We start from the raw sequence: 15,100 nt of genomic DNA, 5'->3' as shown, positions 1-15,100 counted from the left end.
TGATGATATGGTGTATTCACCAATAAACTATATTCACTCCAAACATTCCACTGAAATAAGGTATTGAATAAGGTATTCGGAGAGCTTTAGGTTTCAAAGGAATGCTTATCGTTTGCTTCTGTTCTGGTAGTTTCGACTAATATCCAGCAAACCTACCTCGCAGGGGATCGCCAGAAAACACGCTATAAGAACACACATGCCCCGTGGCCATCACTTCTCTTTGTTGTTGAAACTTGTACCCCGATGCACACAACAGCCAATTTATGTATTGCCACGTGTTCAATTTGTAATATTGACCGGCATGAGTGGGTGGAGTTATCTTTTTCCAGAAATTATTGCTTTGAAGATCTTTGAATAAAAGTAGTATATTACGTGAAATTTTTCTGTCTGTCTGTCTGTCTGTCTGTCAGTCTGTGCGACAACATTTGCATAATGAACATACAATTGTTCGGTGAGTTCATACGCTGATATATGTTCTGTTACTTGTCAAAGTGGTTTTGTCTCGTTTCCACACTCACGCCATTGATGGTGCTCTTTATATAAACCTACATAGTCTAAAATAAAACAACTTTGCAGTCACACACCCACACATATAGATTACTGAATATGCATATACAGGATAGACTAGTGATGTATTTGGGAAGACAATCAGTGTTAGATTTGATTATAATGTTATTGCGTAGACGGTAATTTGCATATGACATATTCAATGACAACACAACAATTTATTAGGCCTGATAAAAATTGTGTGGTCCCGGTTACACTCAACATTAGAATAGGTGGGGTAGGCAGATTTGTTATTTTATATTTATTATATTTGTTTTCTGTTTGAGTCTCTATTTCAGGTTTTTCATTGTTTTACAAATGGTCTCTAGCATGACTGGGTGGGGTTATCAATTTTCAGAAAATATTGCTTGAAGATCATTGAATAAAAGTAGTATATTACTTAGAATTTTTCGTCTTCATGTTTGTCTGTCTGTCTGTCTGTCTGTCTGTCTGTCTGTCTGTCTGTCCATCTTCTATAAAACACTTTGTTAACTTGAAATCAGATATCACTGTGGAAGGAAAACAGACACTCATGAAGGTCAAGAGGATAATAATGATGCCGGACTTGTTTGCTCTCCAAGAGGATCTGTTTAAAATAATTACTTAACTTTTTATTTTTAAATGTTTACAAAAATATTAGGTCGGTCAGGTTATTGAATACACACAATGTTCTTTATTTTGCCTAATAGACTTAGTATAATGTACATAGATCTATACAAGGACTAGTTACACTTTATTTCAAATCACCATCCACAATTATCACTTCAAACCTGTCAAACTGACGGAATATAATTGATTAATTATCAGAAATTGCTCAGGTGACCATTAACGTATTGAGTGGGTGGAGTTATCTTTTTCCAGAAATTATTGCTTTGAAGATCTTTGAATAAAAGTAGTATATTACGTGGATTTGTCTCGTTTCCACACTCACGCCATTGATGGTGCTCTTTATATAAACCTACATGAAGGTCAAGAGGATAATAATGATGCCGGACTTGTTTGCTCTCCAAGAGGATCTGTTTAAAATAATTACTTAACTTTTTATTTTTAAATGTTTACAAAAATATTAGGTTGGTCAGGTTATTGAATACACACATTGTTCTTTATTTTGCCTAATAGACTTAGTATAATGTACATAGATCTATACAAGGACTAGTTACACTTTATTTCAAATCACCATCCACAATTATCACTTCAAACCTGTCAAACTGACGGAATATAATTGATTAATTATCAGAAATTGCTCAGGTGACCATTAACGTATTAAACAAATGGTCAATTTAAAATCTTTAAATTAGCGGACATTTATTTTAAGTCGTTTATATAATTACATAGTTCTATAAACTTGATATTCAAAATAGGATTGATCCGTTAACATATCAGCTTGGATTCATTATATGATCTTTGTTCGTCCCACATCATAATTAATTTCTTTAGAGAAACTAACTTGTCTTTGAACAATACAACCGTAATTGCTGCTTGGTACGTTATATGTAATGAATAGTGAGACATCAGACATAGATACGCATATGTGATTACTTTGTGGTGAAGTCATCAATTAACATAGTCTGATTTATATCCTTATATATAGAAACGTCGATGGCTATCCACTAATTTTAGCTTATGCCGGTCATTGCAATATCGTTTGAGAAGAATACCGAATGGAGTACATTGAATTCGCTTAGTCGCATTTATCGAAAGTTTAACATTTACACCAAATATTAATTTCCATACAATAGTTAGTCATAGCATTGTGAGAACGAGAGAGAGAGAGAGAGAGAGAGAGAGAGAGAGAGAGAGAGAGAGAGAGAGAGAGAGAGAGAGAGAGAGAGAGAGAGAGAGAGAGAGAGAGAGAGAGAGAGAGAGAGAGAGAGAGAGAGAGAGAGATTTATAACATATATTAGGATTCCAGGAACAGCTTGGTGTACGAAACGTCAAGAGATAGTGAGAGTGACAACAGAAACGATTCTGGTGTATAGATATTGTGGATAATATTAGTTTGCATTAACGCATTTAGCAAAACCATAACCGTAACCGTGGTAATTAGGGGGGGGGGGTACTTGTATATAAAATGGACGTCACCAAAAAATAAATCGAGCAATGTTATATGTACCCTTTGTGATCTTTACTCGTAATGTATTCATTTTATTTTGTTATTTGAATATATCGGTTGTGTTGTATTGTATTGTGAATAACGTCACACTAGAACATTAGAATGAACAGGGCAAATAATAACAACCTGCTATTGAATCAGTTTGCCTATTACTTGAGCACAACAATAGTTTTAAACAATAACAATAATGACAGACAGGCTTGTTCAAAATGTCTGGAGGGGTATGTCCGACCATGTAACGATATAACTCGTCACAAGAGCAATATGGATCGTATCAAATAGAAAATAATGATCTACTAACCATTTATATTCTATTACTGCTATCAACTAAGGAATTATTATATAATATAATTATCACTTAAATTTGGTCACCAACAAGGTAGAGAGGATGTGGTAACTATGTTGTCATTTCAAACATACCCTTGCAGGCAATCCCCAAAAATGGCATAACGCATTGACATACAATAATTTTAATAATTTACCAAGTTGCTGAAAATAAAAATAACTGTACGTTGATATTGAATATTAACAGAGTACTAAAAGCTGACATAAGTCTGACGTGACTGCATTACCTCCCCTTGGCAGTATATGATCATTCTTATGTCAGCCGTACTGGGCTTATCATTGCAGGATTCTGTCATTAATAATATCGTCACGTTCATGATACGTGGCATGTTTTCACAGTCCTATTTATGTAAGTGAGCTAACGGTAGTCTGAAAAAAAGTGTTTTCAACCGAGTTCCATTATTAAAATGTTACGAAAGGACATAGTAGTATTTATTTCATTGCTCACTTTTCAGTAATGAAAAACATTTGTGGATATTTCATCAGAATAAGACTTGATTCATAATGTCGTGACAACCTTTGACATAATAAACACAGCAGACGTACCCTCACATAGTCACTGCCCATAGACTGCATTCTAAAGACACACAAAGTACAACAAAAAAGAAGCTAATTGCGTAAAACTTAGGTGAAGTTATTCAGTCATTTGTATTCATTCTCACAATCATCTATACACAACCTTTCAAGACCCTCAACATTTGACATACAGTTTGAACTGTTGTTTATTGTTACATCTGTCAGATATGTCGCAATATGAGTTCGTATTCATTATAGATTCCAGTCTTACTATATTTAAATACTGCCCATTTAGATGTTTTCAGTGGAAATGCCAGGAAAACCTACAAAGTTCATCAAAATAGTCAAGCTTTTTGTCTATTACTGACAAGCTTTGTTTAAAATAAATATAACTTTAAGCTTAACAAGGTTCTGTAGGTGTTTTTCGTCATTCAAACGTTGCCGACTTGCAGTTAGTGGAGGCAGAAGACTTTTTTACTGCAATTTTCTCTCACATTACAGGTAGGTTATTATTTATTCATTACTGTCATTTTTTCTACCACAGTTTCAGCAACTTCTCGGTTGTACTGAAATACATTACAAAATTCATAATTTTGACCATTGAGTTCGATTGTTCACCGGCGATGTTGTTTGGATCTTCTTCTGAAAATTGAGTCTTCAATTCGTGCCATGTGATTTGTTTTTGCAAATGGTTAACATGGATTTGAATTTCGAAAAAGGGAAGAATTGAACAAAATTTAACATGACTCTTATCAAGAACAGTTACCAATCTACACAGGACTCACTACAAAGTTATAATTTCAACTTTTCACATCTCTTTATAAAGCCTTTTTTGAAAGTTCGCAGGTTTCTTGATATCCGTTGCTAGTTTGCAACGAAGTTCAGTGTCTTGTAACAGGTGTTTTGTATCGCTTAGAAAAATACAATTTTTCATTCAATTTCAGCTCACTCACCACACAGACATGTTTAAAGTGTTGGTTTTCCTGACTGTCGTGTCAGCTGCAACCTTTTCCTTGAAGGTAAGTTTGTTTTATTTTTTTTTTGTATTACCCATGATAACGATTGTTTGGTCATATCCGTGCTGAGAGCAGATTCCATGTCCATATGGTTATGCATATGCATGATCAGTACGTTGTGCTTTCCTATATTCTACAGTCATACCGTTGACTTACAATACAATATATTTTGTATATAGTCACAGCTACTCTCCGTTACCAAAATTTATCGTATCAATGACATCTTGAAATTGTATTTCTTATTTGAGGTCTACATCTGTTTATCATGATGTGTGACGTAAATGATTTAGAGATGGTTAGAAACAAATTGATATATTGTGAATCAACACTTGACGGATCGATCGTATCCACACATCGTAATCGGACAATTAAGCTGTATAACTGTGTACTCTTTTGTGTTCGCTCCTTTTCATAAACCCCTAACAGTGTGTTATTACCAGGAATTGTTTGAGTTCCCAGTATGTAGTAACTATAAACTGGTATCATTGAGAATGTGTTCGTTATAACGTATTTCACATATTTCACAATATAGTTCTCTGCTGTTTCTTCAACACCTACAGGGCGCCGCTCTTGTGTCGATCATTCCACCATTTACGAATTCGATTCCGAATAACGATTACTGTCACTATTTATTATTATTTCCTAAGTTCTTTATATTTGCCAAATGGAAATAATAATCTAACAATCCAAAGTGTGTATCTCTAGAGGTCATATTGTTGCCTACTAATTGAGATGATAAATATGTTATAGAGTAAAGTTAATGTACTTGTCTAATATGGAAACTACGAAGAATTCAATTTACCATGTTGTTAATACCAGTGATGAAGGTATAGGCTTTGCAAATTTTGAACTAATATAAGGACCTTCAAAATAATTGTTTATTTGTTGTTATAGCGCTTGTATTAGTTATTATTGTATATTTGTTCATATTCCGTGTTATTTACATACAAAGTGAAAGTATCCTAGTACAAACTAAAGGTATCCTAGTAAAAGGCGTTAAAACTGATAGCAATGCATTGTTTATCCCTGTATTGTTGTCAAGTTTGCCCACTATAGACAATTCAGATATTGTCTCAATATGGTCAATATTGGGATGATGTAAACCTGCATGTCGCAAATTTTGGGCGAAAGAGACGCTGAGATATATTAATATTTTAAAAGACATTTATTAATATTAAATATGATTGCAAATAATTTCCCTAGCATACACTGTGCCCTAACATCTACATTGCACTCATTCAAAAATATGACTGCGCATACACGATGGTAACATCATTCCTAGATCCAGAACTGGAAATAAAATGTAATATTTACTGATAAAACTAGCCTTTCCATGAGCACATATTTAAGTCTGTGTACAGTACATAAATGAAGTGTCACCGTTGCACGATACCAACACAATCTATGAATACACTAAAATACCAAAACCGGAAGACAAACAATACATGCCTATTTAAATATAAACAAAACAATTATAACTTTTAAGTAACATGATTATGCATCGCGATAAATGTTTCTATCAATAGCAAATGAAAATTTATTAAAACAGACAGCATTATAGAATAAATACATCGCTATGGTGACTAGACATGCTGGTATGTATTCAGAAGTCAAACACCATACTGGACTCACAAATACAGAAATAAACACTGTTGATTGTGCTATACAGTGATGGCAAGAGATCGCTACCCGGGAACTTTTACCTAGCATGCTAAACGCTTGTATGTATGTATGTATGTATGTATGTATGTATGTATGTATGTATGTATGTATGTATGTATGTATGTATGTATGTTTGTATGTATGTATGTATGTATGTATGTATGTATGTATGTATGTATGTATGTATGTATGTATGTATGTATGTATGTAAGCATAATGTATGCATGTATGTTGTAAATATATATATATATATATTTGTGTCTGATGATCGCAATATGCGTGAAACTCCGAGTTACACCCAAGAAAGAGTTCCAGTACTACCAAAACTATATATATATATATATATATATATATATATATATATATATATATATATATATATATATATATATATATAAGTCACGAATGAACTACAGCGCTCACGAACTCACAGTGCAAGTGCAGGAAAAAACTAGTTGGGCTGTCACATGTTGTAAACAAACGTTCTTCGGTAGTACATTCTGCGGAGTTTCAACACCAGTGATATCACATAACAAAGTTCCCGAGAGACCTTAGAATCTTATTATTTGGATTACTTAAGATTTATGTTAATTTCTACAGCATGGACGTTTTGTGACTAATTTGATAAATGCATGTTGTATGCATATATATATATATATATATATATATATATATATATATATATATATATATATATATATATATATATATATATATATATATATATATATTAGGTAGAAATGTGAGGAAGGAAGGAAGAATTATAAAATGCTGGCTGGGTCTATATATAGATAATGTTGGGTTCTGATATAGCGCTTTCCCACACCGTGCTCAAAGCGCTTTACAAGTATTACCCCTGGCTCGGATCAGAATGGCACAACGGCCCTTTCGTCTTCCTCAACTCCCCGGGGAGCATACAAGCCATTGCTTCCATTTCAGCGCATAGGATTAAAGCCTTCACGTTGCAATCTACATCCTACCAGGTCACCAATTATACAGCTGGGTTGACTGAAGCACAGTCGTGGTTTAAATCTTGCCCAAGGACTTTAGCCACTCAGAAACAAACAGCAGGGAGCGACAGGGCTCGAACCTGCAACCTGTAGGTTCCAAGCCAGTCACGCTAACCATTCACCCATCATGACTCCACTGATGGATGGATGGATAGAGGATGCGAGCGTACTTCTTTACTTTCCTTGATGGTCGACAGGAATGGTACTATTTCCTGCTCAACACATTTTGCAACTACTCATTCCAAAAGCAAGGAATATAGAATGTGACTAATAACTGTATGCAACAATAAACACGATACATACTTGTGGAGTATTATGTTATTCACTTAAGTGTTTATCGAGGTAACTTTTATTGACTAGGCGAGGCATAATTTCTCATTAGCCCTGTTAGAATGTTTTGTCATCATAACCATCAGCATGATACCTTGAGTGTCTGTACAGTATATGTTTCATGTTGGTGAAAACAAAGTAAGACAAAATATGCAAAACCAAGACAAGACAAGACAAGACAAGACAAGACAGGACAGTACAATGCAACACAACGCAACGCAACGCATCGCAACGCAACAAAACACAACACAACACAACACAACACAACACAACACAACACAACACAACACAATACAATACAATACAATACAATACAATACAATACAATACAATACAATAATCACTATACCAATCAAATTTAGAAATAATTACAAACTCAAGCTAGTTCATCCTCAAATGTAACCTGAATTTTAACCACATCGAACAGGTTGAAATTCGACGGAAATCCTTTGGTCATGGTCAATGACGCTCCATTATATCTAAATCACAAGGGATGACAACTTGTTTAGTCGCTAGTGTTATAATAAGTGTTGATGATATGACAATACCTTTTCATCGTCTCTAGATCCCATTATATATCATATATAACAAACTTAGAGAGGGACGTCACTCCTAACGTAGTGGTAGGTTCTATCGATCCCATTTGAAATAGTTTCAAGTAAAACAATCAGTGTAGCAGAAAAATGGTATTTTCGTGCTATCGATTCGAGATTGAACCAAGTTAGCAGAATGTAATAAATACTGTATATTTATGTACACACGTGTATTTTACGAGACGACTCAATACCTCGGAAAATGCCAGGAAATTTATATGGTAGGACGAAATGAAAGCAACTATTAAATTAACCTTTTTGGGAAAAAATGGATGAGCAATTGATAGACTCTAGTTACTTCATCACTAATAGATGTTCAAGCCTAGCCTGTTCTAAAAATACAATTTTTTGAACAAATGAAACATACTGTTTAAAGAGACCATTCGCTTTGTGAATCTCTTAAACCGGGTGACAATCCAAACTGAATTCTTTATTCGTTTCTTCGTTAGGCACAATCCAGGATTGAAAGAAGACAGACAGGTATTTAACTAAATTCCTTTATATTTCAAAAATTGTTGCACTATAATGTTAAATCACACTCACCTGAGGCTGATTTAGTTATTGTCACCTAATGGTGTTTCATATCAATATTTAATTCTCACCAAATAATTTAGCAATAAAGCCAGTCGTTTACTGGCTTCAAATAGTATTTTGTCGAAAAATCGACTTCTACAGCCTAAAATATTGCAGGGACATAATAATCGTATGTCAAACCAAACTAAATTATGATTTCAACCAAACTTCATTTTAACCAAATTGAAATATATTATTTTGTATATATTTTGTTTAAGTGCCGATAACTTTTAGGCAGCAACCTTCTTTCTTTTAGAATGTGTTACACCCTTCCTTCAAATTTCCAGTTGAAACCTCAAGATTAACAAGGGGTCATGTGTCACTGTGTTAGGATGAGTGCAATGTGACATGTTGTGTTTTATTATCTCGGTATTAGTTTCAAATGAGCATTTCATGATAAATCCACTTTAGAGTTTGCCATGCACAGTAGATTACAGTAGATTATAACGTTCGCTGCTAAAGTAAACAATCTTATGAGAATAATTTAATAGTCAGAAACAACTACAACTGCAGACATCAGACCATGGACAAACGGAACCTGTGTTACAAACAGGGAAAGTAAACACATGAATTGGGTTAATAGCACTTGACACAGCATGTTGGTACAGTAGAGACTTGTCTAACACAGCATGGTTCGATAAGAACAGTTGTATGGCCTCTGTGTGTGTACATTAAATGCCAGGGGAGCTGGAAATTTGTTTGTGAAACTGAACTACTGTGCAAAGTGGCCATAAAACTGTTCTTATTAAATGATAGAAGTCTCTGCACTTCCAACATTCTGTGCCAAGTGTTATTAATCCAATTCAGTTGTTTAAAAAAAAATACTTTCCCTGTTTGTAACAGGTTCTGTTTGTCCACTGTCTGATGTGTGCAGTTGTAATAAGGGATGATGACCGATATAATAACTAAGCGACTATGACCAACATAATTTATTATTTTGGCATATCCTGTTATCAGTTTTACTTTAACTGAAATATAAATTTAAACCCTATGTGCAAAACCAAATACCAATACCAATCACAACTCAATTTATAAAAAATATATGTGAGCTTTGGGTTAAGAAGTATTCCCAATACAATTGCATACTCTGATTGCATTTAGATTGTACAGGTGATGACCTATTCACATGTGACGATGGAATCTGCATACCTGCCGAACATCGATGTAATGCAAAAAACGATTGTTCCGATAACAGTGATGAATTTAAATGCCCTTTTAAGTGTCAGACTCTGTTATTATCTTAAACAACAAGTGATAAGTAGACTTATAAAGGTGACTCAATCCCCTCCATTCTATGATTAGACAACGTGTCTTCTTTACAAACCAGTTAGAGAACAAAAGTTATACTGCTCAAATGAGCAATTTCATTCCTAATGAACATGGCGAACAATAGATCTATACACCGTACATGCTGTCCATATACTTATTTAATTTTGATGGTGAAAAACAATAAGGTCTGTACACAGGTTTACAATAATGAAATGATTGTATCATTTTCTACTATCATCAAGGTACATTTGCTACATTAACCCCTCTCAATAAATAAGAACACCTGTTCCGATATTACTGGATTATTGATTACACGTTGCAGGCTATAAATGTGTATTGGAAACGCAGTTTCTTTATTGATGACGTCACTTTATCTGTCGACAGTGCAATGGCATCAGTCAATTTCAGCTGGTACAATTGTATGTTCATTAGTTGTCTTTCTTCCTCCAAAATAACAACAGCCATGGCCTACTAAGGCAATATCACAAAGTCTCAAATCTGTGCTCTCTTTTTGTGTGAGATATACTATTGCCAAGCTCCTTGGTGGAAACGTTGACGACTTTCAAATTGTTATTAAATCCAAAAGGAGTGATCCACACCAGCAAACATTACTATAAATATCAAGAGTTGAAAAGAAGTAAGGATGGAAGTTATAGGAGAAAATCGTGACAAACTTCATTTTGAAGTACTGCAGATCTCTCAAATGATTGTTGTTCATATCTGGACAGATTGATATTGATTTTAATGTAACAATGGATCCTGATTGGGCTGTATGTTATGTTTATGACAAACTCCATTCAGAAGTAGTGCATCTCTTGTACAATTTTGTTCATATATGGATAGATTGCCAAGGATTTGAATGTGACAATGGACGCTGTATTCTGCATTGGGCTGTATGTGATGATTCTAAGGACTGTGATGACGGAAGTGACGAGGGGCAACGTTGTGAAGGTACGTTCTGTAAATATGTATGCAGTTATAGATTTCATGATATATATCACCTGCATTAACTATCAAATAATATAAAACATATGTATGGCGAAAAGGAAGACAACACATAGATTATTCTTGCCGAAGTCAAATATGACAACTCGACATGTTCTTGTTTTAATGTATGGTAATGTATTTGCACAATGGATGTGGAGCATGTAATTACGTTCACTCGTCTACACAACCACATTTAATACATTCTTTGAAAGAATGTTTGAATGTTTATATTATATTCAATCCATTCATAGATTGTACAGATAAATACTTATTCCAATGTGATAATGGAAAGTGTACAAGTGTTTTCAACCGATGTAATTCATATCGAAACTGTGATGATGGAAGTGATGAACTGAATTGTCCTGGTAGGTTCTAGAGTTTGTTTGTAGGACTGCAAATATGTAGAATTGTTTCTCTATGTAAGTATGTCACTCAGTTGTCTACTGGGAGATACAATGTTGTATTAAACGAAAGTGATAAATAGGCATACCAAGGTGGCCCAATCACTTTCCTTCTATACTTAGACAGTGTGCCTTCCTTTCAAACCAAGTAGAGAAACAAAAGTTATACCGACTAAATGAGTAATTATTGAACATGGCGTACAATAACATTTTGTTCATACGGATTAACTTCAAGTATCTCTAATGTTGACGGCAAAACACCACAATTTCTGTGCATAGATGTACAATGATGAAGCCATTTTTTGCTATTTTCTCCTATCATCAAGACATGTTTGCCACATTGATCACCGGCAATAAATAAATAAATACCTCTCTTCCGAGATCACATGATGATAGATTTAATGCTTCTGGTGGTAAATGGATAGTGGAAATGATGTATCTTTGTCGATGATCATAACACTTTGCATATCCTCAGTGCAATGTCATCAGCCAATTTCTGCTATAACAGTTTTATTCTAGTATGTTACCTTTATTCCTTAACATTAGAACATATCATCTAATCAACTGCCATCACCTAGGAAAATTAACAAAAATATCATCATCAAATCATCGCGCATTTTTCTGAGATTTAATGATTTAATTTCACCCCCCCCCCCCATGAAAATGTTGATGGACAGGTTTGAAATGAAATAAAATTGACTGTTACGCACGCCTGCAAACATTACCATAAATATCAAAAGTTCGAAAATCAGTGTAATAATAATGGACTTTCCAGGAGTAACTCATGTCAAGCTTAATTCTGGAGCACTGCATATCTTTTAACAGCTATTTCTTCATATCTGGACAGATTGCCCAGGATTTGAATGTGACAATGGATATTGTATTTCGCTTTGGACTTTATGTAATGGTTATGAAGACTGCAGCGATGGAAGTGACGAGGGGAAACTTTGTGAAGGTACGTACGATAAGGCTTAATACTAGAAATTAAGCTGAATTGTTAGAATAGGTAGGGTAGGTAGGTTAGTTAGTTAGTTTATTTGTTGTATATTTTCTTTCCATGTGTAAGTGTCTAGTTCATGTTTCCCATTGTTTTCCAAACGGTCTCTGTGTTATTTATTTTCTTCCTATCAGATGTACATCCATTACAGATTGGAAGAACAGTTTTACATTTTCTTTTTAAGTTGATATCAGTTTCCACAACCATCTTCGTTAGACTTCACAATTTTTGCGATTTCATTATTTTTTCTCAAATACGTGAAAAACGTTCAGAGTCGACAGTGAAAACTGGGTAGGGTCGGGTAACTGGAACCAAACAATTATTTTTCAAGGCCTAAATACGTACACAGTAACGTTTTTTTTTCAGTGATGTACATTACATGTATCGCCTGTATTAACTATCAAATAATATCATATCAAAGATAATTCAGCACATACACTATTCTTGCCGAAGTCAAATATGACATGATTGTAGATGTATAAAATATACACTCGCCATATATTTTCGTCTATTATGTTAATGTATTGGCACAATGTATGTGGAGCATGGAATGATGTTCACTCGTCTACACAACCAAATTTGACATTCTTCAAAACAACATGAGTGTTTACACTCTGTATAAAACTATGTTATGACACATTGTACTTTCAACTCCTTCTTAGATTGTACAGATGAATTATTATTCAAATGTGAAAATGGGAAATGTACAAGTGCTGTCACCCGATGTGATACATATCAAGACTGTGATGACGGAAGTGATGAAATGAATTGTTCTGGTACGTTATAAAGTTTGTTAAATTTATAACTGCAAGTATGTACAATTGATTCTCTATGTAAGTATGTCACTTTGTTTTCTGCTGGGAAAATACAATGTTGTCCTGAACGAAAAGTGATTAAGTAGACATACCAACTATTCTAGGACAATTTGCCTTCATTTTAAGCCAAGTAGAGAAACAAAAGTTATACCGTGTCTGTAATGTTGACAGCAAAATACCACAAATTATATGTGTAGATCTACAATGATTAAGCCATATAGAACTGTATTAATATCTACGTAGATTTGTGGATGATCATAACACTTTGCATATCCTCAGTGCAATATCATCAGCCAATTTTATGCTGGAAGAATTGCATATTCATTAGTTGTCTTTATTCCTCAGCATTAGAACATATATACATGCATGTTTTTTTTTTCAAAACCGTGGCAGAAATAATAGAAATACAGATTTGTTTATTAATTGAATGTTGGTTTCGTTTTACAGAGTAAATAAGGACTGAATATCCAAGTGGTCTGTCACGGAAAATGTGTCAAAAGATGTAATGGAATCGTCCGAAGACAATATTTATTAATTCATTGTTTCTATTATTTGGTGATGGTTTTGAAGACATATATGCATATCATATCACAGTCTTCGTCACTCTCACTCTAAGTCTTCCGCTTTTCCCTTAAAACAATTTAAAATAAAACTTAACTCTCACTCACTTACTTACACACTTCTGTCTACATCCTTCCATGTTTTCAAATTGTTCCTCTGTAACCTTTCATAGTGTTAGTATTCTGTGTCTGCACCTGGACTTCTTAGGCGAACAGATGTATCACAAAGTTATCATGTTCTACAAAATATCGTTATTGTAAAGACATTCGACAAATTGCTTCTGTTATGCTTCTTCAATGAATAGTACAATGTTGTTGTTTTTTTAATTCTGGAATATATTTGCTACCATATAGCAGATGATGAAACACCTATCCCAGTATTGCAATATTACAATTGATTTATATTGGCTATATGTTGAAGGGTGTTAATAATTCGTTCAGCTTAATCATTGATATTGAAACTGAATCATGTGTTATTATCTAGCATTATGGGCCCACTTTATGAAACGTGATCATCAATCCAATCATTCCTATTGATTAAGAAGTCGAATACAACAAATTAGTCAACAGAACCAAGAAGTATGCTTTTTGTCTAAGCTATTTTGATCTTGTTGTTATCTTCCATGCTATAGAGTACGGCGATATTTAAAAACAAAATGTAATTTTTGACACCTTCATAAACCCGACACGTTCCAAATAATTGTTGATGTTAAAGTCTGACAGAGAGGCTAGACTACCAAAATGTCCTTACTAGCATAGACAACACACATCGTTGTAAAAAAAGCGAATTATTTGGGAGAGAGAGGATTGACGTACACGTATAATGTAGGCAATTATATTGGTGACGGTGTTATTAAAATTTTCGGTTTTGATTTTACAATTTGGTGTTATGGATTTAAATAAAGTATCAGCATTAAATTGAAAATAGTTTTAGTTGTCAGTTAATGTGATGATAAATTATACTGCGTATTAACAATACACACTATTCACTGTCAACATTACACTGAAACGACTTTTGATTAAGGTATTTTGAGAGCTTTTTACCCTTCGAAGGAATGTTTCTTGTTTGTCTGTCTGTCTGTCTGTCTGTCTGTCTGTCTGTCTGTCTGTCTGTCCGTCCGTCTGTCTGTCTGTCTGTCCGTCTGTCTGTCTGTCTGTCCGTCCGTCCGTCCGTCCGTCCGTCCGTCCGTCTGTCTGTCTGTCTGTCTGACTGACTGTCTGTTCGTCCGTCCGTCCAGCTAGCTTACTGTACAGGTGTCGGTATGTGTATGTATAACTGTGTACGTGTCGTCGTGTGCATTTTCAACGGAAAAACAATTATGAAAACGCATATTAAAAACCATTTTTTTTTTCAAATCTAGTATTAA

General features: G+C 34.2%; 2 protein-coding genes across 3 annotated transcripts; both read left to right on the top strand.

The window, feature by feature from the left end:
- The first annotated feature begins 3,944 nt into the window (after window positions 1-3,944).
- LOC144433125 (atrial natriuretic peptide-converting enzyme-like) lies at window positions 3,945-9,948 on the top strand. The gene is made up of 4 exons (XM_078121435.1): window positions 3,945-4,021; window positions 4,465-4,539; window positions 8,581-8,611; window positions 9,806-9,948. Exons 2-4 carry the CDS (start codon window positions 4,483-4,485, stop codon window positions 9,946-9,948), a joined length of 231 nt encoding a protein of 76 aa, XP_077977561.1. The 5' UTR covers window positions 3,945-4,021; window positions 4,465-4,482.
- A 927-nt stretch (window positions 9,949-10,875) lies between these two features.
- LOC144432853 (uncharacterized) lies at window positions 10,876-13,995 on the top strand. 2 transcript variants are annotated; one of them, XM_078121148.1, is made up of 4 exons: window positions 10,876-10,924; window positions 12,209-12,316; window positions 13,021-13,134; window positions 13,621-13,995. In XM_078121148.1, exons 1-3 carry the CDS (start codon window positions 10,892-10,894, stop codon window positions 13,123-13,125), a joined length of 246 nt encoding a protein of 81 aa, XP_077977274.1. In that variant the 5' UTR covers window positions 10,876-10,891; the 3' UTR covers window positions 13,126-13,134; window positions 13,621-13,995. The 2 variants fall into 2 exon arrangements, with proteins under 2 accessions (XP_077977274.1, XP_077977273.1); XM_078121147.1 differs by lacking the exon at window positions 10,876-10,924 and adding an exon at window positions 11,075-11,325.
- The last annotated feature ends 1,105 nt before the right edge of the window (window positions 13,996-15,100 follow it).

The sequence above is a fragment of the Glandiceps talaboti genome, chromosome 3 (assembly GCF_964340395.1).
Source record: "Glandiceps talaboti chromosome 3, keGlaTala1.1, whole genome shotgun sequence".
NCBI classification, from domain to species: Eukaryota; Metazoa; Hemichordata; class Enteropneusta; family Spengelidae; genus Glandiceps; species Glandiceps talaboti.
Note: the sequence above shows the minus strand (reverse complement) of the source record. Positions and strands in the feature narration are given on the sequence as shown.

What these genes read in the sequence shown, in the direction of transcription:
- LOC144433125 (XM_078121435.1), top strand. Translation starts at nt 4,483, where the DNA reads ATGTTTAAAGTGTTGGTTTTCCTGACTGTCGTGTCAGCTGCAACCTTT. An exon ending in CTGCAACCTTTTCCTTGAAG is followed by an intron (nt 4,540 to 8,580) that starts GTAAGTTTGTTT and finishes TTTCTTCGTTAG; the next exon opens with GCACAATCCAGGATTGAAAG. An exon ending in GATTGAAAGAAGACAGACAG is followed by an intron (nt 8,612 to 9,805) that starts GTATTTAACTAA and finishes GATTGCATTTAG; the next exon opens with ATTGTACAGGTGATGACCTA.
- LOC144432853 (XM_078121147.1), top strand. Translation starts at nt 11,088, where the DNA reads ATGGTAATGTATTTGCACAATGGATGTGGAGCATGTAATTACGTTCAC. An exon ending in TGATGAACTGAATTGTCCTG is followed by an intron (nt 11,326 to 12,208) that starts GTAGGTTCTAGA and finishes ATATCTGGACAG; the next exon opens with ATTGCCCAGGATTTGAATGT. An exon ending in CGAGGGGAAACTTTGTGAAG is followed by an intron (nt 12,317 to 13,020) that starts GTACGTACGATA and finishes ACTCCTTCTTAG; the next exon opens with ATTGTACAGATGAATTATTA.